Consider the following 27,229-nt stretch of genomic DNA (forward strand, 5'->3'; position numbering starts at 1 on the left):
AAGTTTGAAACAGTCTTCACTTTCATTTCCTGCATGTTTACTTTTGGGGCAAATCCGCATTTCTTGTATTTTAAATATTATAAATGACATCTGCACCTCTCATTTGAATCTCTTTCAGTTCCAGTTACAATTTTACACCTTGACTTTCTTAAAACTGTGTAAAATAATTCACAAAATTACTTAAATACAATGTGCATGAGAATTTTTTTATCTTCTCAATAATCCAATTGTGAAAAGTGATATTTCTAGCTAACCAGAATATCTAGGTTTGATATAATTGACCAAGTTTCAATTTTATATTCATGGTCCTATAAAAATTCTAAAAATTCATTGCTACAAGGACAAAGAACGTCCCTAAGTAAACACTAAGTTCCATTTTTACTAAGTCAATTTTGTCCATAATTCTGCAACTACATTAAAATCACTTGTTACGAAAACCACACCTCCACAGCATTGTAATATCAGCTTAAGCACTTGAGACAGAGAGATAATATAAAATATAACCACGTTTTGTCAACCATAGTGGAGAGTTTCTTCTCCAAATGCAAATTATTTCTAAAAATATAGAAAAACATCATCTTGCCAAAGATAACCATGAAAATACATACAGTATATTCCATATATAAGCAATGCAGAAATCAAAAACTTGGCAGCAAACTAATAGAACGTAAAGCTCAACATGGCATTATCATTTGGATTGCTCATCAACTGTAAGTGTACTTGTTTTTGCTTAATTTGCTGTCTGTTCCTTATTACATTTGAAGTTGGGTATGGATGGCCATCTGGGGCATTTAGAAGAGGCAACTTCAACTTGAAAATCACTTTTAAAAAAAAAACAAAATGTATCTTTCCAAAATGGATGCTTTGGAAGACATCATTTGCATCTTCTCAAATAGAAGTTAGATTTTTGTGTGTCATGCACAAGTTACACAAATATTAACAGCCTTTAAACACCAAAGACCACTAATCTGTGCCAGAATATTCCCAAAATAACTGTCTCCGTTTTAAACTGCAATGAACAGTCCCTTTCTGCCTTCACTGATCAAAATACATCTGTAACACAACTTAGACATTCAGTCTACAAATACTGTGTCTTAAAATTAGGTGTATGAGTTCACAGCTACAGAAATAATAAAAACAGATCTCAACTGAACTCAATCCACACCAACACCACACAAATAAATTAACTCAAAAACAGCACAGCAAAGTAATCATTAAATGACAATTAGCTGAAGTAACACTCTTGCCATTAGGCTTTCCATCATACTGAACACCATCACAAAAGATTCAACACCAAAATAATCAATATAACTATTTTAAATGCATAAATATAAATATACAATAATTTTAATTACAACAGTAAGCAGCTGTAAAATACTCACTGCGTTTTTATCTTGCTGTCCCATGATTGGATGATTAGTTGCAATTGATAATGGTTTCATAATGCAGAAATGTGTGCTGAATTGAATTTAAACATCATGGACTGATTCATTTCAGCTCATCAATTCACCCATCACACCATGTAAATGCTGCAGCTGGCTATCATTACCAACCAACAGAATTTGATTTGCCATTAAAGCGAAAATCAGTGAAACAGATCCTTTTTTTTCCTCATATTTAAAAGGCTAAAAACAACTAGGTATGCCTCAAATATTAAAGAAAAAATAGACAATGTAAAAGTAGACATCTAGCTTTCTTCACAAGAGCAGATCCGTTGGCTGTGAGAAAACTAAAATGGCTGACCGCAGAGACTCCCTCAAAAGAGCTTAATGCAGTAGTAGATTAGCTGAGGACTAGAAACCAGCCTACAGCATTCTGCAAGGCATTGTTAATACTCCCGTTTCATTCGCAACTAAAGAATTAGGGCTGTGCATATGAATAGGACCACCTCCCTGTCTGCTAACAAAGCTGATAGAGTGGTCGCTGCTGGTTCCTGCTCAGCTGAGCTAACCAACTTTCAACAATTAATCTTCACACCACGACAGTGACTGACGTTTAACAGGTCTATTTCTCACACACAAGACAAATATACTATACCACCAGTCATTTTGTCACAGTAACGTGTCACAAGCAAAATATACTGACAAAGTTAATGTCAAAATGGAATATTTTGTAATTGCATTATCATGCTTACTTTAGAGGGCCATGGCTGCAAGCAGTTGGCATAGCAACGGAGAATAAAAGCCATTTCCTGGACAGCAAAAAAAGGTTCCTTTCAAAATATTCAGAAGGGCAGAAGAAATTTTTCACACAAAGCATTCTATAGATCCCTTAGGAAATGTACACCATGCTTTTTGAAAAGACTGAATGCTGCAGCTTTGCATATAATCTCTACAGTCAAAAATCGAAACACAGTGTTCCCTATGCATCTCAAACTGAATTTTGTGTCAGAATAATCAGACAGCGTTGTTTCAGAGGCCCGTCTCCCCCCTACCCCCGCCCTTTAGCTACACAACAGTTACGTATGCAAAGGTGGAACTAACAGAAGGGTAAATCAGGATAAAGTAATAATCAAGAGCCTGTTTTCTGTCAGCTAACATTGTAGGTCCCTTGAGGAGCCCGTCCATTGATTGCATGCTCTGCTTCAAAATGAAATGTACCACTAGACACACTAAATACAAAGCAGCTTTATAACTTTACAGATACAGAATGATATCACCTGAGGATCATCTTGAATTTGCTGACAAAACCAACAATTGCTAGAACAATCTTTTTACATAGAACTATACCAACACTCAAAGCACAAACCAAATATCCATCCAGTAGCTGTCTGATAAGCAGATGTCTGCTTGCTTCATAAGCTAAACACGTGTCCAAATATACATTGTAAAGCTACTGAAATGAAATTTGGAGGAGTTTATGGAAGCACCCCATCACATGATAATGCATTGCAGTGGGATTTTTTTTATTGTTCAATCTGGTGGTAGTCATTATGCAAAACTGAAGTAGTTCTTAAATATAGCTTTATTTGTTTAGCCAACAAATGTGAAAAGGTTAATTGTATCCAGGATGACAGAAAATGAGAGAGCCAAATGCACTCATTCAGTAACTTCTGGTTTTCAGAAATGCCAGCTGCTAACTGAATTTGCATTTGTCACAAACATCAACATTCCAGTTTCTCAGCTGCATAACCAATTCTAATGGACTTTGAATGAGACACTGTACAATGTGTATCGCTTACCTTTAATTTAACTAGGCAATGAAGAATTGTGTCATGCTTTAGCCAAGCCTATCATAAATCTTAAATTACTAATGCCTCATCTTAACAATTTTCCCTGCATTCAAATAACTACTTGGCAACAGAACCCTTTTCTCTTTAACAACACATAAAACTTTTTCTTTACTGAGAATCTTATTAACATAAAATAAAACCTAAAGAAAATTTGGAAGAAACACAAGTGTATCAGGATAAAATCCTGTACAATGAATCACCAATTTTAATTCCAACAAAACTAGCCTATGTACGATTATTGAATGTATTTTCCTAACAATAAACAGCAGTGAATCTTACTTATTTTTAGAACAGCCCATTAAATGGCAGCATTAATCACATCAGCATTTGTTAGCAATCCCATTTCCTGCCATTTGCTTGCAAATGTCGATTAACAATATCCCTTCTGAACAAAGAAGTGACAGCTCAGAATAACGTGTTTATGCTGGCTTCATTGTATTGTGCTCAGGATAGCATCTATTCATAATTAAGTAATAATTCTTGCAATCAACATGCTGTTTTCATAACAGAAAAAGCTATGTTAGTTATTTATTAACACATGCACCTAAACTACATGGAACAAATACCCTCAAGGGAGGAGTGCTAGAGTTACTTGGGAGGGTGCAAACCAGTGTGGCAGAGGATGAAGAAATGAAGCAGTTAGGTCAGCAGGTGGAGTGAGTGAAGAGAAGTAAGGGAATAAATCAAGCAAATCTGCAGGCAAAAACAGGCAGGGCCAGGATAATGAATGTGGTTGGTTTGATTGTCTGAAATGCATTTACTTTAATACAAAGTATTGTGGGTAAAACAAATGAGTTTATAATCTGGATTAGAACATAGAACCACAATATCATAGGCACTGGTTGAGAGAAAAGCATGACTGCCAGTTTAACGTTCCAGGATATAGATGTTTCTGAAAGAATGTATGTGGTAAACTATGTATACCTGTCTGGACACGCCCCTCTGCTGACTGCTCCTGTGGCTCCTCCCACAGACCCCTGTATAAAGGCGATTGGAGGCACTGCTCCTCCCTCAGTCTCCAGGATGTAGTGGTCTCGTTTGCTGCTAATTAAAGCCTATCGTTCACCTCCAGTCTCCGAGAGTTATTGATGGTGCATCAATTTTATTAGCAACAATTTTAAAACATGGAGAGCAGATTGGATATTGACCCTCAATCTCCAGAAGCCAGCATCACTTTTGAACTCTGGCTTGCATGCTTCCAATCGTACCTGGAAGAGATTCATGTGACCGAGCTTGCAATCATGCACAAAATTCTCCTCTCCAGGGTCAGTCCGTGGGTATACTCCCTGATCAGGGACCTGCCGACCTACCAAGGGACAATGGACGCCCTCAAAAGACAATACCTGCGACCGGTGAACACCGTCTACGCAAGACGTGCTTAGCGACATGGCGGCAACAGGCCGGAGAGTCGAGTGCTGAGTTTGTCTGGGCCCTACAGACACTCGTGCGGGCCTGCGACTGCAGGGGACTGACGACAGAACAGCATGCAGAGCTGCTGGTAAGAAATGCCTTCGTTACGGGGATCAGGTCAGTGTACGTGCGTCAGCGGCTGCTGGAACACGCCGATCTTACCTTACATTCAGCGATCAAGCTGGCCGCAACGCTGGAGGCCGCTCTGCACGATGCTGACGCTCTCCAGGCGCGCGATCTCCCGCCGGCCCCGTGGACGCTGCAGACCCCGCAACCCGCCGGCGAATCGACCTCGGCTGCTGCCAGTCGCGAGTCCGTGAAGTCCCCGCAACCCACCGGCGTATCGACCACGGCTGCTGCCAGTCGCAAGTACGCAGAGTGTTACTTCTGCGGACTCGAAAAGCACCCCCGAAAACACTGCCCGGCCCGAGAAGCTACCTGTTCCAGCTGCGGGAAGTAAGGCCACTTTGCCAAGGCCTGTAAGTCCAAACCACGAGCGGGGTTGAGCAGCGCCACGTGCCAGGCAAGGGGGTCGCCATCTTGGTCGCCGCCATCTTACGAGGCATGGGGGCGGCCATCTTTATCGGCGCCACCTCGCCCCGCCCTCGAGTGCTTACCGGGCACCTAAATGGCAATGCAACTCTGGCCTCCGTGACCCTCGACCAAAGCGCTCCACACCAGCTCGCAAAGTCAATGATGGACATCCTGGTGGAGGGGCACAGGATTAGCTGCCTGTTTGACACAGGCAGCACTGAGAGATTTATTCACCCGGACACAGTGCAATGCTGTGGACTCGTGACACAGCCAGTAAGCCAGAAGGTCACCAGGGCTTCTGGATCGCATTCCACAGACATCTGGGGGGCTTGTGTAGCGACATTGGTGGTGCAGGGCACAGAATATCAGAACTTTGCGCTACTGGTCATGCCTCAACTGTGTGCCCCTGTGCTATTGGGGCTCGACTTCCAGAGCCACCTGAAAAGTGTGACAATGGAGCATGACAGGCCCCTCCCACCAATCACTGTCAGAAATCCTCAGTTTTGTGGGACTTCATCATATACCCCGCTACTGACCACACACACACACACACACACACCGAACCGCACATCCCACCCAACACCATGCCAACGGCCACGCTACTGACACCACTTGCAGCCTCTCCACCCTCAAGATCCCTCCCCCACCGCTGTTTGCCAACCTGACCCCCGACTGTAAACCTGTGGCAACTAAAAGCAGGAGGTACAGGGCCTCCATTAAGTCGGAGGTGCAGTGGCTGCTCAGGGAGGGGATCACTGAGCCAAACACAAGTCCTTGGAGGGCCCAGGTGGTCATTGTTCGGACCGGGCAGAAAAATAGGATGGTCGTGGACTATAGCCAGACCATCAATAGGTTCACGCAGCTTGACGCGTACCCACTACCCCGCATCACGGATATGGTCAATCAGATAGCTCAGTACAAGGTGTACTCGACCATAGACCTGAAATCCGCTTACCATCAGCTCCCTATCCGCCTAGAGGACCGTCCCTACACCGCCTTCGAGGTGGGCGGCAGGCTCTATCACTTCCTGCGCGTCCCCTTCGGTGTCACGAGTGGCATCTCTGTCTTCCAGAGGAAAATGGACCGGATGGTGGACCAGTGCCAACAAAAGGCCACGTTCCCATATCTGGATAACATCACCATCTGCGGTCACGACTGGCAGGATCACGACACCAACCTCCAACGATTTTTCCAAGCGGCCAAAGCTCTTAACCTCACCTATAACAGGGACAAGTGTGTGTTCAGAACCACACAACTTGCTATCCTTGGGTATGTCGTGGAGAATGGGGTCATTGGCCCTGACCCCAACCGTATGCGCTCCCTCTTCCCACCACCCTCAGAGCCCTCAAACAGTGCCTGGGCTTCTTTTCCTATTACGCCCAATGGGTCCCTCACTACGCAGACAAGGCCCGCCCCCTGGTCAAGTCCACCACATTTCCCCTCTCCGCTGAGGCCCTCGCGGCCTTCAGCCGCATTAAAGGGGACATTGCCAAAGCAACGAAGTATGCGGTGGACAAGACCATTCTGTTCCAAGTAGAGAGTGACGCCTCCGACTTCGCGTTGGCTGCTACCCTCAATCAGGCAGGAAGGCTGGTAGCATTCTTCTCTCGTAACCTTCAGGGCCCTGAAACTCGGCACTCCGCAGTGGAGAAAGAAGCCCAGGCCATAGTGGAAGCTACTAGGCACTGGAGGCACTATCTCGCCAGCAAAAGGTTCACCTTGCTGACCGACCAGCGCTCAGTTGCGTTCATGTTCAGCAACCAACAGCAGGGCAAAATATTAAAAAATGATAAATTTTTGAGGTGGAGAATAGAACTCTCCACCTACAACTATGACATCCTGGAAGGCTCAATGAGCCCCCTGATGCCCTATCCTGGGGAGTGTGTGCCAACGCACAGCTCGACCGGCTATACGCCCTCCATGCAGATCTTTGCCACCCGGGGGTCACTCGATTTTACCATTTCGTGAAAGCCTGGAACCTGCCTTACTCCCTTGAGGACATCAGGACGATGACCAGGGACTGCCAAGTCTGCGCTGAGTGCAAACCGCACTTCTACTGTCCTGAAAAGGCACAACTTATCAAGGCCACCCGCCCCTTTGAGCGACTAAGTATCGACTTTAAGGGCCCCCTTCCCTCCACCGACCGCAATGTCTACTTTCTCAACATAATCGACGAGTACTCGCAGTTCCCCTTTGCCATCCCCTGCCCCGATACCACTGCCACGTCCATCATAAAAGCCCTGCACCAGTTCTTCACTCTGTCCGGATATCCCTGCTATATCCACAGTGATAGAGGGTCCTCGATTATTTACCTCGTCGCCAGTACCTGCTGGCTAGGGATATTGCTACTAGTAGGACCACGAGCTATAATCCCCGGGGGAATGGACAGGTGGAGAGGGAGAATGCCACTGTGTGGAAGGCCACACTCTTAGCCCTTAGGTCAAAGGGACTGCCGGTCTCTCGATGGCAGGAGGTCCTCCCCGAGGCACTCCACTCCATCCGCTCCCTGTTATGCACATCCACCAATGCCACCCCTCATGAGCGACTCTTTTCTTTCCCCAGGAAGTCTGCCACTGGGACCACCCTACCGGCTTGGCTGTCGTCCCCAGGGCCAGTGCTACTCTGGAAACATGTGAGGAGCAATAAATACTCCCCGCTGGTTGAGAGGGTTCACCTACTACATGCGAACCCCCAGTATGCCTACGTGGTCTTACCTGATGGGCGGGAGGACACGGTCTCTGTCCGCGACCTGGCGCCCGCAGAAGCACCAGACCCCTACCCCAAACACTCCACGGTGACTATGAACCCCGTACCCACCAATGTATATACCCACGAGACACCGCGCACACCAAGCCCTACACAGACTCCTCACGACACTCCCATACCGGGAGCCACACACACGCATGAGGGATTACTGACACCTAACGGGCTGGCACCTCAAGTCAGGCCGGAGCCAGCACAACCACCGTCACCGGTGCTACGTAGATCGCAGCGACAGACTCTACCGCCTGATAGACTTAACCTGTAAATATACTTGTAAGAAACTTCGCCCCGTGGGGACTCTCTTTTAAAACAAAGGGGGGGTGAATGTGGTAAACTATGTATATCTGTCTGGACACGCCCCTCTGCTGACTGCTCCTGTGGCTCCTCCCACAGACCCCTGTATAAAGGCGATTGGAGGCACTGCTCCTCCCTCAGTCTCCAGGATGTAGTGGTCTCGTTTGCCACTAATAAGAGCCTATCGTTCGCCTACCATCTCCGAGAGTTATTGATGGTGCATCAATGTAAAATATTTGGGAAGGCGCATTAATAAATAGGGAGATTATCACAGATACATGGAGAGAACATCTTGAATGGTTCATCTGGCAAGACCAGATGGGTAGAGCACAAAACAAAAAAGGTGCAAGTACTCTATATTATAGGTCACCAGGACCCAAGAGAAACAGATATACCGCCAGAACATAAAAAGATCTAAACCCAACAGTTATTGTAGTGAGTGGTTTTAACTTTCCCAATATTAGCCAGGACTCCTTAGTGCTGGGGCAGAATTTGTTAGGCCCATCCAGGAAGGTTTTTTGAAATAATATGTTTGATAGTGCAACTAGGAATCAAACCATTCCAGACCTTATGAGGCAACCTCTGGCCAGGTGATCAATTTTTCAGTGAGGGCGCATTTTGGGAACTGTGACCATAATTCCATAACTTTTAAGATAGTAATACATAAGCACAAAGCTGATCCTCAACTAAAAGTGCAAAATAAGGTCAAGGCTAATTACAATATTATTAATTCAGATACTGGGGAAAGTAGACTAGAAGGTGCTGTTTGACAGTAAACATCAGCCACATAGAAATCTGTTAAACGCCAGTTGATTATAGTTCAAGAGTATGTTTCTGTCAGGATGAAAGACAAAAATGGCAAGAACAGGGAATCTTTGATGACAAGAGATATGTTAAGTTTAGACAAAAAGAGAAAAGAAGGATGGGTAAGGTTTAGAAATCTTGCATCAGACAAGACTCATGAGAAATATAAATTAAGTTGGAAAGAACTTAATCAGGAAGGCCAAAAGGAGCCACAAAATGTCCTTGACAAGTAGGATTAAGAAGTATTATACAGGTATGTTAGAAGCAAGATAGTAGCTAAAAAGGTAGATATATTCAAGGATAAAGGAGGAAATTTATGGGTAGAACCAGAGGAAGTGAATTTAAGAGGTGAATTTGAAGTCTGTAACCTGTGGTATTTCGCAAGGATCAGAGGTGGGACTTCTTGGGGAGAATTTCACAGATAATGAAAAGAGAACACCTTTCATGAAAAATGGTGGATCTGTGGATAGTCAAAGAAAGTTGCCAAAGGAGGAGGAGATAGATCAATTAGAATTTAGTGAAGAAATGGCAGATAGAGTTTTATATACAGACAAATGTGAGGTAATAAATAGTCCAATGCTGGAGGGAAATACACAGTAAAAAAAAGTAGGACCCTGAGGAGGATTAATGTATACATGATGTTGGGATGCAAGTTCATAGCTCCCTGAAAGTGATAATGCCAATGGATATATTGGTATAGGATGCATATAGCATGTTTTCCTTCATCAGTTAAGACATTCAGTGTGAAGGGTGAGATGTCATTATACAAATATATAAAATGTTGGTTTGGCCACATTTGGAGACTTTTGTGCAGTTTTGGTCCACAAATTACAGGGAAGATAGAGAGGTTTTGAAGCGAGTGAAGAAGAGGTTTGCTGAATGTTGTCTAGATTAGAGAGCATTAAGTGGTTGGACAAATTTGTATTGCTTGTTCAGAAGCATGTAAGGCTGAGGGAGACTTTATATAAGAATATAAAATTATGAAAACAAAAATAGGGTAGTAATCTTTTTTCTAGGATGGAAATGTCAAATACTACATGTCACAGATTAAGACTAAGAAGGGGAAAGTTTTTATAGCAGATTTGTGAGATGATATTTTTACACACAGAGAATGGTAGGTGCCTGGAACACACTGCCAGGGAAGGTGATAAAAGCAGATATAACTGCAATGTTCAAAAGGCATTTAGATTAACAGTAGATATTGACAAGGATTTTAGTAATGCATCAACAGGAAGAGGATGTAGAGATATAGACCATGTGCAGGCAAAGTAGATTAGTTTAGACTGGCATTATGATTGGTGCAGACGGTCTGTTCCTGTGCAACAATATGCTGGAGAATTCACTAGATCAAGCAGCATTTGTTGGGGGGTGGGGGTGTGGATGGAGAAAGGAACTGTCAACATTTCAGATCAAAACCTGCATGTTGATTCCATACCATGTTGTTTTATGTTATATGATCCTAAAGTGTATTCTATAATTTTTCACCTTTTAATTGCTTTAAAAGTATGAAAGAAACCATTAAAGTATTTCTTTCATTTAAAAAAAATCATGGCATCAAATCTTATCAAATGAAGTCTAAAATTAATGTATTTTTGTTTTATTCATTATTTTTTAAGTTAGCAGCCTCTACCATGTTTAGCACAATAAATTAACAATAATTCAAGGGGGATATCTAGATGGAATGAATATTGAACCAGTTAAATCTGATATACTTTCAACCTTTCCCCAAAATATTACATACTTCTATGCTACTTTCAGCAATTATTAGCAACATGAAACTTTCTGAAGTAGATAAAATAAATAAATTAACTACATGCCAGATCTTCACAGGAAAAACCTTCCCCACCACTGAGCACATCTACAAATAACACTGCCACAAGAAAGCAACATCCAATATAAAGGACTCCACCATCCAGGGCATGAAATCTCACTGCTGCCTTTGAGGAGGAGAGTGGATAACTTGATTCACCTCAATACTGAACTGATTCCACAACCTATGGATTCACTTTCAAGGCCTCTAAAAGTCATGTTCTCAGTACTACTTATTTATTTTTTGTATTTGCAGTTTGTCTTCTTTTACACATTGACTGTTTGTCAGCCTTTATTTCTGTGTAGCTTTATCATAGATTTTATTGTATTTCTTTTTTTTTACTGTGAATGCCTGCAAGAAAATGAATCTTGGGTAGCATATGGTGATTTCTACATAATTTGATAACAAATTTACTCTGAACTTTCTTTGAACTTTAATTATCTTATTGTTTGTTAATCTATACGAATCATGATCACTTAATACACATCATTTTAATGATCATCAAAGGCCCTGGACATCAAGCTAGTAAATGGAGGGGAACAGTCACCTTGGACCAGGAATTTATTTAGACCATCCACATAAATACTTTGGCTATGAGAACAGGTCAGAGGCTGTACTTTCTGTGAAAAGTGGTACACTTCCTGACATTGGAAACTTTCTAGTATTTACAAAGTATAGGTCAGGCTAGTGAAATTACCACTCCCCCGATGAGTAACTGTTACAACGTTCAAATAGCTCAATGACATCCATGACAAGCACTCCTGTAAACATTCCCCCTTATCAACAAGCCACCCTGACAACAACTTACAAACCTGTAATCACTACCACAGAGGAACACAAGGTCAGCAGGCACAAGGAAACATCATCTATAAGTTCTTCTTCAAGTTTTGCAGACTTAGAAATATATCTCCATTCTTTTAATGTCATTAGATTGAATCTTGGAAATCCCTGCCCAACAGTTTTGTGGTAATATTTTACCAGGAATCCAATGTATCACCTCCTTCTCAATAGTAATTAAGGATGGAGAATAGATTCAGTTTTCCCTAGCAATTCCCACTTCATAAATAAAAACAAAAACATGTTTTGACTGTTGTGTATTTAAAATACCATTAATGAGTAATATTGTATGTAAATACATGTTGCTTAATTAAGTGTTTTGTTGTTTAAATAATTCATTATGGTTATATGTACAAAGTACATTATTGGCATACATCTTTATGCCACTGCGTTATATGCACGCACTTGCTTAAAGTAAAAATAAAGTTAGACTCACATTCCTGGCTCCATGTTTCCTTTCAATTAATTTTTATGTCTTGCAGTTATAAAACATGACAGTTACAAATTCATGTCCTTCAACTTGCACCTAAAAGCTTGGTGCATATAGAATTGCACTGAGCAAACTTACTTTGCCTAAAATGGCTGACACACTTCATATGTTACAACACAGCTACACTCAAACAAATTTTTAGTCTGCTGTTAACAAAAATATGAGCTATCCTTGGGCGGTGTAACATGCTAAATATATGCAATTCTATTTGCCTTCCTTTCATCATTTTTTTTAGAAAGGCTGAGCAAGCTAGGGCTTTTCTCTTTGGAATGAAGGACGATGAGAGGTTAAAAAATCTCATCATCATGGGCTGAAGGGCCTGTTCTGTGCTGTACTGTTCTATGTTCAATAGCTTAAACTAAATGTTCTTAAAAGATAAGAATGCGAGAAACAGTAACAGCAGAAGGTTATGCAACCCTTTCATCATGCTGCACCATTCAATTAGATAACAACTGTATAATCAATTCCCATATATATTGACTCTCCTGTAGTCCAAAAATTTTCTTTAGTTTTAAATCTGTACAGTGATTCAGCCTTCACAGTTCTTAGATGTTTCAATAAGATCACCACTCACGTGTTCATTACTTCAATGATTATTGCCTAATTTGCTCAATCTTCCCTGATCAGACAATCCTTTCAGAGTCATAGAACACAACAACACAGAAACAGGCTTTTTGGCCCATCTAATCTATACCAAATTATTAATATGCCTATTCCATCAACGAGCAACCAGACCATAGCCCTCAATACCCTTGCCATCTATGTACCTATCCAAATTTCTCTTATATGTTGAAATCAAACCTGCATCTACTACTTCCGCTAGTAGCTCATTCCACATTCTCATCACTCTCAAAGTCTCCATTCATGTTCCCCTTAAAACTTAACCCATAGAACACTACAGCACAGTACAGGCCCTTCAGCCCTCCATGTTGTGCTGACCCACATAATCCTTAAAAAAATACTAAACCCACACTATCCCAAAACCCTCCATTTTTCTTTCATCCATGCGCCTGTCCAAGAGGCTCTATACACTCCCCATCTATAATTCCTTCGGCTCTTCAACTTTTCAATCATTTTTTGACCCAGACCCGCTATTACAGCCATATCTACTCCTATCATTTCACATTTCCCCCTCCCCCCTGTACTTTCAAATCTCTTACTATCTTTCCTTTCGGTTAGTCCTGACGAAAGGTCTCGGCCCGAAACGTCGACATCGCTTCTCCCTATAGATGGTGCCTACCCTGCTGTGTTCTACCAGCATTTTGTGTGTGTTGTTGCTTAAATACCCCTAATGTTTTAGCCTCCACCACCATCCCTGGCAAGTCATTCCAGGCACTCACAACCCTCTGTGTAAAAAACTTATCCCTGATGTCTCCCCTAAACTTCCCTCCCTTAATTTTGTACATATGCCCTCTGGTGTTTGCTATTGGTGCCCTGGGAAACAGGTACTGACTATCCACCCTATCTATGCCTCTCATAATCTTGTAGACCTCTATCAAGTCCCCTCTCATTCTTCTACGCTCCAAAGAGAAAAGTCCCAGCTCTACTAACTTTGCTTCATATGACTTGTTCTCCAATCCAGGTAACATCCTGGTAAATCTCCTCTGCACCCTCTCCATAGCTTCCACATCCTTCCTATAATGAGGTGACCAGAATTGAACACAATACTCTAAGTGTAGTCTCACCAGAGATTTGCAGAGTTGCAACATGACCTCTCTACTCTTTAACTCAATCCCCCTGTTAATGAAGCCTAGCATCCCATAGGACTTCTTAACTATCCATAACCTTCAGTTCTAGTCTCACCCAACCTCAATGGAAAAAGCCTGCTAGAATTTATCCTACCTATACCCCTCAGGATTTTAGATACCTCTATCAAATCTCTCCTCATTCTCCTACACGCCAGCAAATAAAGCCCTAACCTATTCAACCTTTCCCCATCACCCAGGTCCTCAAGTCCTGGTGTTATCCTTAAATTTTTCTGCACTCTTTCAATCATATTTATATCTTTCCTGAAGCTAGGTGACCAGACCACATGCAATACTCCAAATTAAGCCTCACCAATGTCTTATACAAATTTAACATAACATTACTACACCTGTACTCAATACTTTGATTTATGAAGGCCAATGAGCCAAAAGCTCCCTTTATGACCCTAACTACCTGTGACGCCACTTTGAAGGAAAATATGAACCTATATATCCAGATCCCTGTCTACCGCACTCCGCAGTGCCCGACCACTCACCATGTAAGCCCTACCCTGGTTTGACCTCCCAAAGTGCAACAACTCACACTTGTCTGCATTAAATTACATCTGACATTTTGAGCCCATTTTTCCAGCTGGTCCAGATCCTGCTGCAAGCTTGGATAGCCTTCTTCTTTATTTAGAGATACAGCACAGAACATGCACTTCCAGCCCTTCGAGACGCACTGCCAGCAACCCACCATTTTAACCCCAGCCTAAATAAGAGGACAATTTACAATGACCAATTAACCTACAAACCAGTACATCTTTATCTGTGGAAAGAAACTGGAGCATTCTGAGGAAGCCCACACATTCCACAGGAGGACACACAAACTGCTTACAGAGGACAACAGAATTGAACTCGAAACTCTGATTCCCCAAAATGCAATAGCAATGTGCTAAACACTTGGCTTACGTGGTATCCAATATTGCTATCGTCCACAAATTTGCTGATATAGTTTACTACATTACCATCCAGATCATTGATATACAGTGGCGTGCAAAAGTTTGGGCACCCCTGGTCAAAATTTCTGCTACTATGAATAGCTAAGCGAGTAAATGATGACCTGATTTCCAAAAGGCATAAAGTTAAAGATCACACATTTCTTTAATTTTTTAAGCAAGATTACTTTTTTATTTCCACCTTTTACAGTTTTAAAATAACAAAGAAGGAAAAGGGCCCGAAGCCAAAGTTTGGGCACCCTGCATGGTCAGTACTTAGTAACACCCCCGTTGGCAAGTATCACAGCTTGTAAACGCTTTTTGTAGCCAGCTAAGAGTCTTTCAATTCTTATTTGGGGGATTTCCCCACATTCTTCCTTGCAAAAGCCTTCTAGATCTGTGAGATTCTTAGGCCATCTTGCATGCACTGCCCTTTTGAGGTCTATCCACAGATTTTCAATGATGTTTCGGTCGGGGGACTGTGAGGGCCATGGCAAAATTCAGCTTGCGCCTCTTGAGGTAGTGCATTGTGGATTTTGAGGTGTGTTTAGGATCATTATCCTGTTGTAGAAGCTCTTTTTATCTTCAGCTTTTTTACAGACGGTGTGATGCTTGATTCCAGAATTTGCTGGTATTTAATTGAATTCATTCTTCCCTCAACCAGTGAAATATTCCCTGTGCCACTGGCTGCAACACAAGCCCAAAGCATGATCGATCTACCCCCGTGCTTAACAGTTGCAGAGGTGTTCTTTTCATGAAGTTCTGCACCCTTTTTTCTCCAAACATACCTTTGCTCATTGCGGCCAAGAAGTTCTACTTTAACTTCATCAGTCCACAGGACTTGTTTTCAAAATGCATCAGGCTTGTTTAGATGTTCCTTTGCAAACTTCTGATGCTGAATTTTGTGGTGAGGACGCAGGAAAGGTTTTCGTCTGATGACTCTTCCATGAAGGTCATATTTGTGCAGGTTTCATTCCACAGTAGGACAGTGCACCACCACTGCAGAGTCTGCTAAATCTTCCTGAAGGTCTTTTGCAGTCAAACAGGGGTTTTGATTTGCCTTTCTAGCAATCCTACGAGCAGTTCTCACAGAAAGTTTTCTTGGTCTTCCAGACCTCAATTTGACCTCCACTGTTCCTGTTAACTGCCATTTCTTAATTACATTACGAACTAAGGAAACGGCTACCTGAAAATGCTTTGCTATCTTCTTATAGCCTTCTCCTGCTTTGTGGGCATCATTTATTTTAATTTTCAGAGTGCTAGGCAACTGTTTAGAGGAGCCCATGCCTGCTGGTTGTTGGAACAAGGTTTGAGGAGTCAGGGTATTTATAAAGCTTTGAAATTTGCATCACCTGGCCTTTCCTAACGATGACTGTGAACAAGCCATAACCCAACAAGCTAATTAAGGTCTGAGACTTTGGTGAAAGTTACCTGAGAGCTCAAATCTCTTGGGGTGCCCAAACTTTTGCAAGGTTCTCCTTTCCTTTTTTTCCCCCACTCTAAAATTGTACAAAACAAAAATAATACACTAATCTTGTTCAAAATGTTAAAAAGAATGTTTCATCTTTAACTTCATGACTTTTGGAGATCAGTTCATCTTCTACTCACTTAACTATTCACAGTAACAGAAATTTTGACTAGGGGTGCCCGAACTTTTGCATGCCATTGTAGATGACAAACGACAACAACCTTTTACTCAATGTCAGCAAGATGAAGGAGCTGATTATTGACTTCAGGAGGAGGAAACTAGAGATCTAGAAGCCAGTCCTCATCAGAGGATCAGAGGTGGAGAGGGTCAGCAACTTTAAATTTCTCAGTTATCATTTCAGAGGATCAATCCTGGGCCCAGCATACAAGTGCAATAATGACAAAAGCACGGCAAAGCCTCTACTTCCTTAGGAGTTTGCGAAGACTCAGCTTGACATCTGAAACTCTGACAAACTTCTAGAGATATCTGGAGGACAATATATTGACTGGCTGCATCACTGCCTGGTCTGGAAACACCAGACCAGGCCCTTGAACAGAAAATCCTACAAAAAGTAGGGAATGTGGCACCGTCCATCACAGGTAATGTCCTCCCCACTATTGAACACATTTACACAAAGCATTGTCACAGAAAACAGCATTCATCATCAGGGACCACCACCATGCTCCCTTCTCACTGCTGCCATCAGGAAGAAGGTACAGGAGCCTCAGGATTCACACAACTAGGTTCAGGAAGTTATTACCCCCTCAACCATCAGGCTCTTGAACCAAAGGGTACAATTTCAATCAACTTTACTTGCCTGATTATTGAAATGTTCCCATAACCTAAGGACTCACTTCCAAGGACTCTTAATCTCTTGGTCTCAATATTTATTGTTTATTTATTATTATTTCTTTCTTTTTGTATTTGCACAGTTTATTGTCTTTTATACACCAGCTGAATGCCTAAGTTGGCTGGTCTTTTATTGATTCTATTATTGAGTATGCCTGCAAGAAAAACAATCTCAGGGTTATATAAGGTGACACATATGTACTTTGGTAATAAATATACTTTGAATTTTGGCTTCTTCCACAAAGTCAATGTCTAATCCAATTTACTACCTCATCCTGAATGTCAAGCGATGGAACCTTCTTGACCAACCTTCCAGGCGGTACCTTGTTAGTACCTTGCCTTGCTAATTAATCTCAGGAATTAACCCCACGTGTTCTTTCAACAGCCTCCAATGCACATTTCTTCTTTAAAGAAAGGGTGGCATAGTGGCATGGCTAGTAGAGCTGTTCCTTCATACCTCCAGCAACCCAGGTCCAGTCCTTACCTCCATTGTGGAGTTTATGCATTCTCCCTGTGACTATTTTTTTTAAGTCTTCCAAGCTTCCTGGTTTCTTAAAGTTATCATAGCCTTGTGGGGATAAGCTCCCACTATTAAATGCTCTTAATGGCGGCAATCTCAGTTAGCCTCTGACAACCAAGTATAGCTCCTGGCCTTCAGGTGTGGTTTAGCTACTAAGCCCGGCTGAACCGTTTCTACTGACAGGAAGAGGGGCAAGGTGACCTTAAAACTAGTCACTTTGGCCAGATGCAGCTCATCAATTGTGGTTGGCAGCTCATCTAAGAAAAGCTCTAATCTCAAACTTCTGGTGCCTTGCAAAGATACCCACTTATAGAGAAGGCTTCAGGAGTAAACCCCAAGGAAAAATCTGCAGCTGGAGTCCAACATTAACTTCAACACTGACTGCCAATGCCTGCGGCGCCACTCGTGCAAACTGTTGTTCCTTTGGGTTCATCAGCTGCGTGGAAAAGGGGAGCCTGCTGCAAAGGCAACAGCCTGCTCTATTGGAGTATAAAAGTATAAATTTTGCTGTGTAACCAAAACTATGAAGTCAGTTTTGAAACTTGCTATTTGATGTGCATGTACTCAATTTAGTAGGAGAATGAAATCTTAAGAATGTAGAAGACAATGGTGTGTTAATGAGAGGTAGCTAAGAGATGTAGATTAGAACATGATTAAGTCAATAGATAAAAACAATAGTGGCAAGATGTACGTGTGGTACGTGTGATACGCAACTATAGACCAATTACATATGCTAATGCAACTGGACCAGGAGATTGCTATAAAAAATACTGTGTCCGAGGATCGGTGGGCCATCAGCGACTAGCTCAATGACTGTCTCAGCTTTGATTTGCAAATTAAAGTTTAACCCTTCTTGAAGAATCTTCTGCGTCTCTTGGTCATTTGTGAGGCATGAGAAACCACGACAAAATTGGCGACCGCGGCAGGACCGGAAAGAGACCCGCGGAAAGGAAATGGCAGATTGATAGATAGATAGATAGATAGATACTTTATTCATCCCCATGGGGAAATTCAACTTTTTTCCAATGTCCCATACACTTGTTGTAGCAAAACTAATTACATACAATACTTAACTCAGTAAAAAATATGATATGCATCTAGATCACTATCTCAAAAAGCATTAATAATAGCTTTTAAAAAGTTCTTAAGTCCTGGCGGTTGAATTGTAAAGCCTAATGGCATTGGGGAGTATTGACCTCTTCATCCTGTCTGAGGAGCATTGCATCGATAGTAACCTGTCGCTGAAACTGCTTCTCTGTCTCTGGATGGTGCTATGTAGAGGATGTTCAGAGTTTTCCATAATTGACCGTAGCCTACTCAGCGCCCTTCGCTCAGCTACCCAGTCCTGGGGACGCTTCCCAGTCCTCTAGGGACCCCCATAAGGCTAACAGAATTAAGGGTGCACCCAAACAAAAGGTAAGCGCTTTTTGCGACAATTTGGACTAAGAACTCTGTTGGCTTTGGGGAGGTCTTGGAGTCTCAGAAGTGTGGAACCACTGCCGAAGGGTCTCTCCGGTCCAAAGAATCTGGCAGAATTGGGGGTTAACAGGAGGCTCAGAGGATTGATCAAGAACACTGCAGTGAGGGTAAGAACAAATAAGTTAATAAGAAGTTAAGTTAAGAAAAATTCCACGTGGTGTTCGTAAGTCCCTGTGGATACCGCTTCGTATGAGATGAAGGTCTGAACGGGCAGGGAAAGGGAAAATAGAGTAAATCCCTGTGGGTACCGCTTCGTATGAAACGAAGGGCTGAACGGGCAGGGAAAGGAAAATAGAATAGAATTAGAGTGAAAATCCTTGTGGATACTGCCTTAAGAGATAAGGGTCTGAACAGACGAGATGCAAAGAGCAAGTTCTGTGGGTACCACTCTGAATAGAGGTCTGCACGGGCAGAACAGAATAGACTAGGCATAGAATTAGAGTAAGTTAAGTTAAGAAAAAGTTCACGTGGTGTTGGTAAATCCCTGTGGGTACTGCTTCGTATGAAACAAAGGGCTGAACGGGCAGGGAAAGGAAAATAGAGAAAATCCTCATGGATACCGCCTTAAGAGATAAGGGTCTGAACAGACGAGGTGCAAGGCAGAACAGAATAGGAAACAAGGACAGTCCAATATATAGTTTAAAGCGCTGGTAGATAGACGATAGACTAGGCATAGAATTAGAGTAAATAATATTATCCAGTAAACGAACTGTGAATCTCTGAAATACCTTAAAAGAGAGAATAACATGACAGGTAAAGGAACGGCAGTAGAGATTCTGAGCAACAAAATACCCGATAAATAAATATGAGATCACAAAAACTTCAGAAAAATGGGAAAAAAGAACCAAAAACCTGGTCACAAAGTGGCCAAGAGAAGGAACGTTTGATGTAAGTTTGTGCAAAGAAATGGAGGGACTAATTAAAAATTACAAACCAAAAGATAAATCTAAGAAAAGGGGGCAAAAAAGAGAACGAGAAATGGAAGTGCTAAAACTCTTCAGAACAGAGGGAGAAAGGCTGAGGAGGACAGGTAGAATATTGATTACAAGCGAGGAAAACACTAAGGTGCTGGAGAAACTGCCTGTTAGAGAGAGAGAAAGGTACAGTGAGAAGCTGGCTTCAGATCCGTACCCAGATGTGAAAGAAGCAGAAAGACCCCCTCCCTATAAAGAGGAAGGAACCCCTAAGCAGTGCCCCCTGCTGACGGGAACAGTAAATATGCAGGGAGAAGTCCAAGTTTGGGATAATGAGGAGGAGAAAAAACAATACGAGAAGGAAAAAGCGGCAATATGGAAGGAGATACAGGCAGAAAGGATAAAGGTGGAACAGGCACAGAGAGAAATGGAAGAAGGGATTGAACGGATGAAATACTTAAGAGAGGAAAAGGAGTATGAGGAGTATCGGTTATACTATAGAAATAAACAGACTAGAAAGGAAAGTGGCTCATCAGGGCAGGAAGAGATGAGGCATTCAAGAAGAGGTGGAAAAAAGATAGGAGATGAGAGTCTTGGAGAAACACAAGAGAGAAGGGAATCAAGCACGAGTAAGGATCATGAGGAGTCCCTGCCACAGGTGTACAGACACGGACAGGAAGAAAGAGAAGGTGACTCATTGGAGGAGCAAGAGTTAAGTGGAGAGGGAGAGGATGTGAGAATTTGTGGGGAAGAGGTAGGAGGCAGAAGCCTAGAAGAGCAGAAGGAGGCGGTCGGGGAGCGACTTGCGGAAGTAGAGAGAGAGCTAGATAAGTTACTGAGAGGGGATTGCCAGAAGAGATGCGAAAAATACTCCAGGGGCCAACCAAGTATTGAATCAAGACAGAAAGGAAGGACTCCACAGGGAGACCGAGGGAAGAGGAGGACCCCGGAGACATTTGTGTGGGAGGCAGTAAAGACATACCCTGAGACAGATGGGGAGTCAGGTGAGGAGGAGAGCCAGGGCAGGTGGGAAGAAGGAGGAATAATGATGCCGTTGTTAGTAAAAGGATCAGGACAAGTGCAGTATATCCCTTGGGGATCCCAGGACCTAGAAGGGCTGAAAAACACTCTGCCCAATCTACATGAAGGAGCAGGGAAATGGATTAGAGCCTTTGAAGAAGAAACGGTGGGACGATTATTGGCTATGGGAAATTTGAAGGCACTGTTGATAAGGTTGATGGGAACCTCCAAATTTAACAAATTAATGGAAATAGCTGGCATAGTAAACTCGAACGACCCGAGAACTGATGGAGACAGGTTTGACAGAGTGAGGCAGAGGGTATGGCAGGCCCTCAGAAAGCTTTATCCACCCAAAGTGGACCCCAAAGCCTTAAAAGGGGATCCACTGGGAGACACTGAAAACCCAGCAGCCTACGTAGAAAACCAGTTGAAAAGGTGGAGACTGGAGACTGAGCAAGAGGTGGAGAATAGCTTATTTATGACTTCACTGTTCCGACATAGCATTTTGGATGCAATGCCTCCACAAGTAAAATCCAAACTGGAGGAAGTGGTTGGGCTGACGTCAATGACCCCACAAGAATTTAGAGACCACGTAGTCCATGCGGTTGAGAAATACCAGAAAGACAAACGAAGGTTGGCTGAGCAGCAGGAAGAGGTGCAAAGAAAGTTAATACAAATGCAGCTCAAAGAACTCAAAAAGAAGGAAAAAGAGAAAAACAAGAAGATGCTGCCAGCAACCACCAGTTTGAGTACAGCCATCGAACTGGACAAAGCACTGCTATATGGAGGGACCGATCATACTGTAAGACAAGGGCTGGAAAACCCCATGCCAATAATTGTCTTTGGGGGAGCATTCCCACAAATGCCTTATCAGGAACAGACTAAATTCAAACAGCCCAGACAGGACTGGAAGTCCCAAGCAGGGGGACAGAGGAGCTATGGGCAGTGAGAAGACAGTGGGAAAGAGAGGTAGAGAGATTGTGCTGGGAATGTAATCAGCCAGGTCACATGAGAAGAGATTGTCCGTTTACACCATGGCCTGTCACATACCAGCAGGAACCGATAAGAAGGGAACCAAAGTTTAGCCAAGGACCAGCCCCCACAGGCCCAAGCAAACCTGTGAACCCCTATGCGAGGTATTAGGGGTGCCCCGAGAACTTGAGTGGGAAGGGACATTACCCAATGATAACAAGGGAGGCACATGAGAAACCCATTGTTCAAGTTACGTTAGAAGGGCAACTGACACCAATGATGATAGATACTGGAGCCACGTACACTTGTGTACAGCCACAGTATGCCCTTCACCTTCCCATGTCAGGAAAGTTTATTAAGACGGTAGGGTTCTCGGGGAAAACACAGTTGACACAGTGCACGGCTCCAGTGCGGTTGAGAATGGGAAATAAAGGAATTGTTTTGCCGGTGCTAGTATTTAAAGGAACTCCGATTAATTTGTTAGGCAGAGATGCCTTATTGAAATTGGAATTAAAATTAGAATGCACCAGAAATGGGCTGAGTGTGGAAAGAGCAGGGGCTCAATTGATAGTGCAAGAAGACAAGAAGGCTAATGTCTTTTGGATAGGAGACATCGCAGATCAGATTCAGGAAACCTGGGAAAAATGGAAAAAGGGCGTGCAGGTTATATTACCCAGGGCTGTAATGCCCAAATCTGAGCTACATTGTACAGTGATTTTTGACGAGACTCAGAACAGGGAGTTAGAGGAGAGATGGCACCTGGAGGCATGTACCCAGCAGCACCTGGAAGGGGAGGCTGTGATAACTGGAAAATAAAAGCAGCTTTACAAGTTAAGTGGAACACCTTTTTAGAAAAATGGTACAGGATACCGGAGGCTGCGCCCCACGTAACGTTGTTGGTAAACAAGGGATATCAGTCTAAAGACTTAGGACCCTTAGTTAAGAGTGCTGAAACCGTAACAGTGTGGAGGAAAATCACGCCAGAGGTGTGGATATCAGAAGACAACAATTGCATTAAAATAATGGTAAGTGTAGATATGGTAGGGACAGTGAGAGAGGTCGAAATAACTCCCCAACCACACATGCCCTTGCTGGGAAAGGAAAGAGGCCAGCAGAAAGATAAAAGGTTAGATGAGTTGCCATCTATTCTGTGGTCACAGCATGACACGGACGTAGGAAAAATAAAAACAGCTAGTCCGGTGGAAATAAAGCTGAAAAGGGGAGCAATTCCACCCAGGAGACCACAATACCCTCTAAGACCAGAAGCAATAGAGGGAATAGCATCGACAGTGTAGGGGTTGCTTGAAATAGGAGTGCTTAAAAGAACAAACAGCCCATGCAATACCCCGTTACTGCCGGTCTTAAAAGCAGATAAATCTAAGTGGAGATTGGTGCATGACTTGCGAGCGGTAAATGATGTGGTAGAGGACTGGCCAGCGGTAGTCCCCAACCCACACACGCTTTTGACTAATGTTCCACCAGAAGCAAGTTACTTTTCAGTGATTGATTTGTGTTCGGCTTTCTTCAGCATTCCTCTAGCTGATCAGTGTCAGTATTTGTTTGCATTTACTTACAGAGGTGCTCAGTATACCTATACCAGAATGCCGCAAGGATTTAAACATTCACCACACATTTTTAATCAGGTATTGAAGGCAGACCTAGAGGGCATGCCATTGGAAAGTACATTTGCTCCCACAGTAAGGAACAGTGTGAGCAGGACACTATAACTTTGTTAGAGAAGCTGGCACACGGAGGACATAAAGTATCCAAAAAGAAACTGCAATTATGTACGCAGCAAGTGGAGTACTTAGGCAGGGTAATATCCAAGGGAGTGAAGGCGATAGCACCAGATCAGATTGAGGCAATAACTAAGGCCCCCAAACCCCAGACTGTAGGGCAGATGATGACGTTTTTGGGAATGGCAGGGTACAGCTCAGATTGGATAGGAGAATATGCTGAGATTGTGGCATCTTTGAGAAAGATAATGAAAGAAGCAGGACATACAAATTTGAAGAACGGCTTACAGTGGAATGGAGAGGCGGAGATAGCTTTCAATACTATTAAGCAGGAATTGCAGTCAGCACCAGCATTAGCTTTGCCTGACTATGAGAAGGTTTTTCATTTGTATGTATCCAACCGACAGGAGGGTTATGTCACAGCGGTTCTAACACAGGAGACAGGCACAGGAAAAGCAAAGCAGCCGATAGCATACTACAATACGAGACTAGATGAGGTGGCTCGGGGGTATCCACCCTGTTATCAGGGATTGGCGGCGCTGTACTATGCATATGGAAAGGCATCATCTGTAACCCTGGGCTATCCTGTGACTCTGTACACACACCACAAAGTAGCAGAATTGCTAGAAAGGGGGAAATTTGTGCTGACGCCAGCCAGGATAGCAGCGTATCAGATGCTATTGACATTTCCAGATATAACTATATAGAGATGCACTACCAGTAATATAGCCGATTTTGTCCCTTTGGACTATGAAGGAGAACCCCATGATTGTGTAGGGAAGACGATGGCATTTGCCAAATTGAGAGCAGATTTACGGTCAGAACCACTAGAGGATGCAGATAAAAAGGTTCTGTTCGTAGATGGCTCTTGTTATAGGGATTATGATGGAAATCACGCAGGGTTCCCAGTAGTGCAGCAGGATCAGTCGAGCTATAAGATTATTAGGATGGAGTCCTGTCCCCAACCGTATTCCGCCCAACTAGCAGAAATCAAAGCCCTGACAGCTGCGTGTGAAATGATGGAATGTGAGAAAGTAGACATCTATACTGATTCGGCATATGCTCATGGAGTATGCCATTTGTTCGGGGCAGTGTGGAAGCAGAGAGGTTTTTAAAAAAGTAGCGGAGATCCCATACAACATTGTCAACAAATTCTAGACTTAATAAAAGCCATAATGAAACCTAAAGCATTGGCGATAGTAAAATGCCAGGCACACAAAAAGGGAAATGATGTAATAACAAAGGGAAATCAAGCTGCGGACGAGGCAGCCAGAAAAGCGTCTGGATGTACATCAGCTGTCATTGCCCCCCAGGTAAGCCTACTCCAGAACCTGAGGTAGAGGACCTAATTGAAATACAAGGTAAGGCAACTTTGGCAGAACAGACCATGTGGAGAAAAAGGGGGGCCAAGCAGAACCCGGAAGGTTTGTGGAGCACGGAAGACGGTTTGTTGGTAGCGCCCACCCCTCTACTGACGTTTCTGATTTCAGAAGCGCATGGGATGGACCACTGTGCAAGGGGGGAAGTGATAAAGAAAATAAAGGATGGTTTTTGGTCACCTTATTTACAGGCTTCAGTGGACTTTGTCTTGTCACAGTGCGAGGTATGCGCACAGAATAATGTTCGGAAGGGAATTACAACCTCAATGGGTCACATTCCTGTACCCGAAGGACCATTTAAACATCTAGTGATCGATTACGTAGACATGATAAAGACAGTGAGAGGGAAAAGATACATGCTGGTAGTAATTGATCGATTTAGCAGATGGGTGGAGGCGGTACCTTCAAGAGATCAAGAGGCAAAGACAGTGGTAAAATTTCTGACAAATGAAGTGATCCCAAGGTTTGGAATACCTACAGAAGTTAGCTCAGACAATGGTTCAGCTTTTATCAAGAAAGTGGTCAGAAGATTTGGATGTGTATACCACCCTCAGTCGCAGGGCATGGTAGAGAGAATTAATGGAACCCTGAAAGCCAAACTAAACAAAATTTGTGCAGACACTAAACTTAATTGGGTCAATGCTTTACCGTTAGCATTGATGAGTTACCGCATGCAAACTAATCGAGTGACATGCCTGACACCGCATGAGATGCTCACTGGGAAGCTATCATACCTGTGATAGGGGTAAGTAAAAATGTTGAATGGATAAACTATATATACTACAATCAACAGAGATTCATCAACTACACCGATGATGCACTGGTGGCCTTAGGGCAACAGCTAGATGCAATTAGCAGGGTGGCGTGGCAAAACAGACAGGTACTGGATTGGCTTTTGGCAGAAAAAGGGGGTGTGTATGTAATGTTTGGAGAATAATGCTGCACTTTCATACCGAACTATACTAGCCCAGAAGGGTCTTTCACCAGAGCAATGAATAAATTAAAGAATCTGTGGACGGAGGTCAAACAGAATGCAGGATTTGAACATCAGTTCTTTGATTGGTTGGAAAGTAGACTCGGAGGATGGGGAGCATGGCTGACTAAAATAACAATAATTGTCAGTATTATATTGTTGAGCTGTGCGCTTGTGCTGTGCTGTTTTCTTCCTTGTCTCAAATCTCTTGTAGTGCGTGCTGCAACCAAACAATTTCCAATGCTCGTGGCAATTACTGAAGCAAGCTTAGTGGAGAAAGAAACACCGAAAATGTATCGTTACAGCCTACAACACCTGCAGGATGAACAAGAGCAAAACGACAGTGTGGGAGTAGATTGTAAGGGCTTCTGAGTCTTTTTCCCTGTCTCAGATACAGAGGGACAGGTTTTTGGCTCAGCGGCCCAGGGTAACAGCGAGAGAATACTTTGAGGTCTTGGCGCAGAAAATTATAGTTTAACCCGAGATTTGGGAATAAGTGCCTGAGTTTATTGGGGCTTTTGTGCGCGGACTCTTAGTCTTCTTTCTCTGTGTGAGACCCTCTGGGTCTCAAAGGGGGATATATTGGAGTATAAAAGTATAAATTTTGCTGTGTAACCAAAACTATGAAGTCAGTTTTGAAACTTGCTATTTGATATGCATGTACTCAATTTAGTAGGAGAATGAAATCTTAAGAATGTAGAAGACAATGGTGTGTTAATGAGAGGTAGCTAAGAGATGTAGATTAGAACGTGATTAAGTCAATGGATAAAAATAATAGTGGCAAGATGTACGTGTGGTACGTGTGATACGCAACTATAGACCAATTACATATGCTAATGCAACTGGACCAGGAGATTGCTATAAAAAATGCTGTGTCCGAGGATCGGTGGGCAATCAGCGACTAGTTCAATGACTGTCACAGCTTTGATTTGCAAATTAAAGTTTAACCCTTCTTGAAGAATCTTCTGCGTCTCTTGGTCATTTGTGAGGCACGAGAAACCACGACACTCTCCATATCATACTGTCATGGCTTCCATACCATATCATGTGCACAACTAGGAT

The 27,229-nt window shown here is 42.9% G+C and overlaps 1 protein-coding gene across 7 annotated transcripts in view; it reads right to left on the reverse strand.

Annotated features, from left to right (window-relative positions):
* Window positions 1–27,229, reverse strand: part of rapgef2b (Rap guanine nucleotide exchange factor 2b) — a 375,793-nt gene that overhangs the window by 154,321 nt on the left and 194,243 nt on the right. The window contains exon 1 of one of the 7 annotated variants that reach the window (XM_073043001.1): window positions 1,383–1,807. The exons of the other annotated variants lie outside the window; for them this stretch is intronic. Coding sequence (XP_072899102.1) covers window positions 1,383–1,442 — 60 coding nt within the window. The 5' untranslated portion in view covers window positions 1,443–1,807. Of the gene's footprint in view, window positions 1–1,382; window positions 1,808–27,229 lie in introns of those variants that run through there. 7 annotated transcript variants of the gene reach the window in all.

Source organism: Hemitrygon akajei, chromosome 4, assembly GCF_048418815.1.
Source record: "Hemitrygon akajei chromosome 4, sHemAka1.3, whole genome shotgun sequence".
Classification (NCBI taxonomy): domain Eukaryota; kingdom Metazoa; phylum Chordata; class Chondrichthyes; order Myliobatiformes; family Dasyatidae; genus Hemitrygon; species Hemitrygon akajei.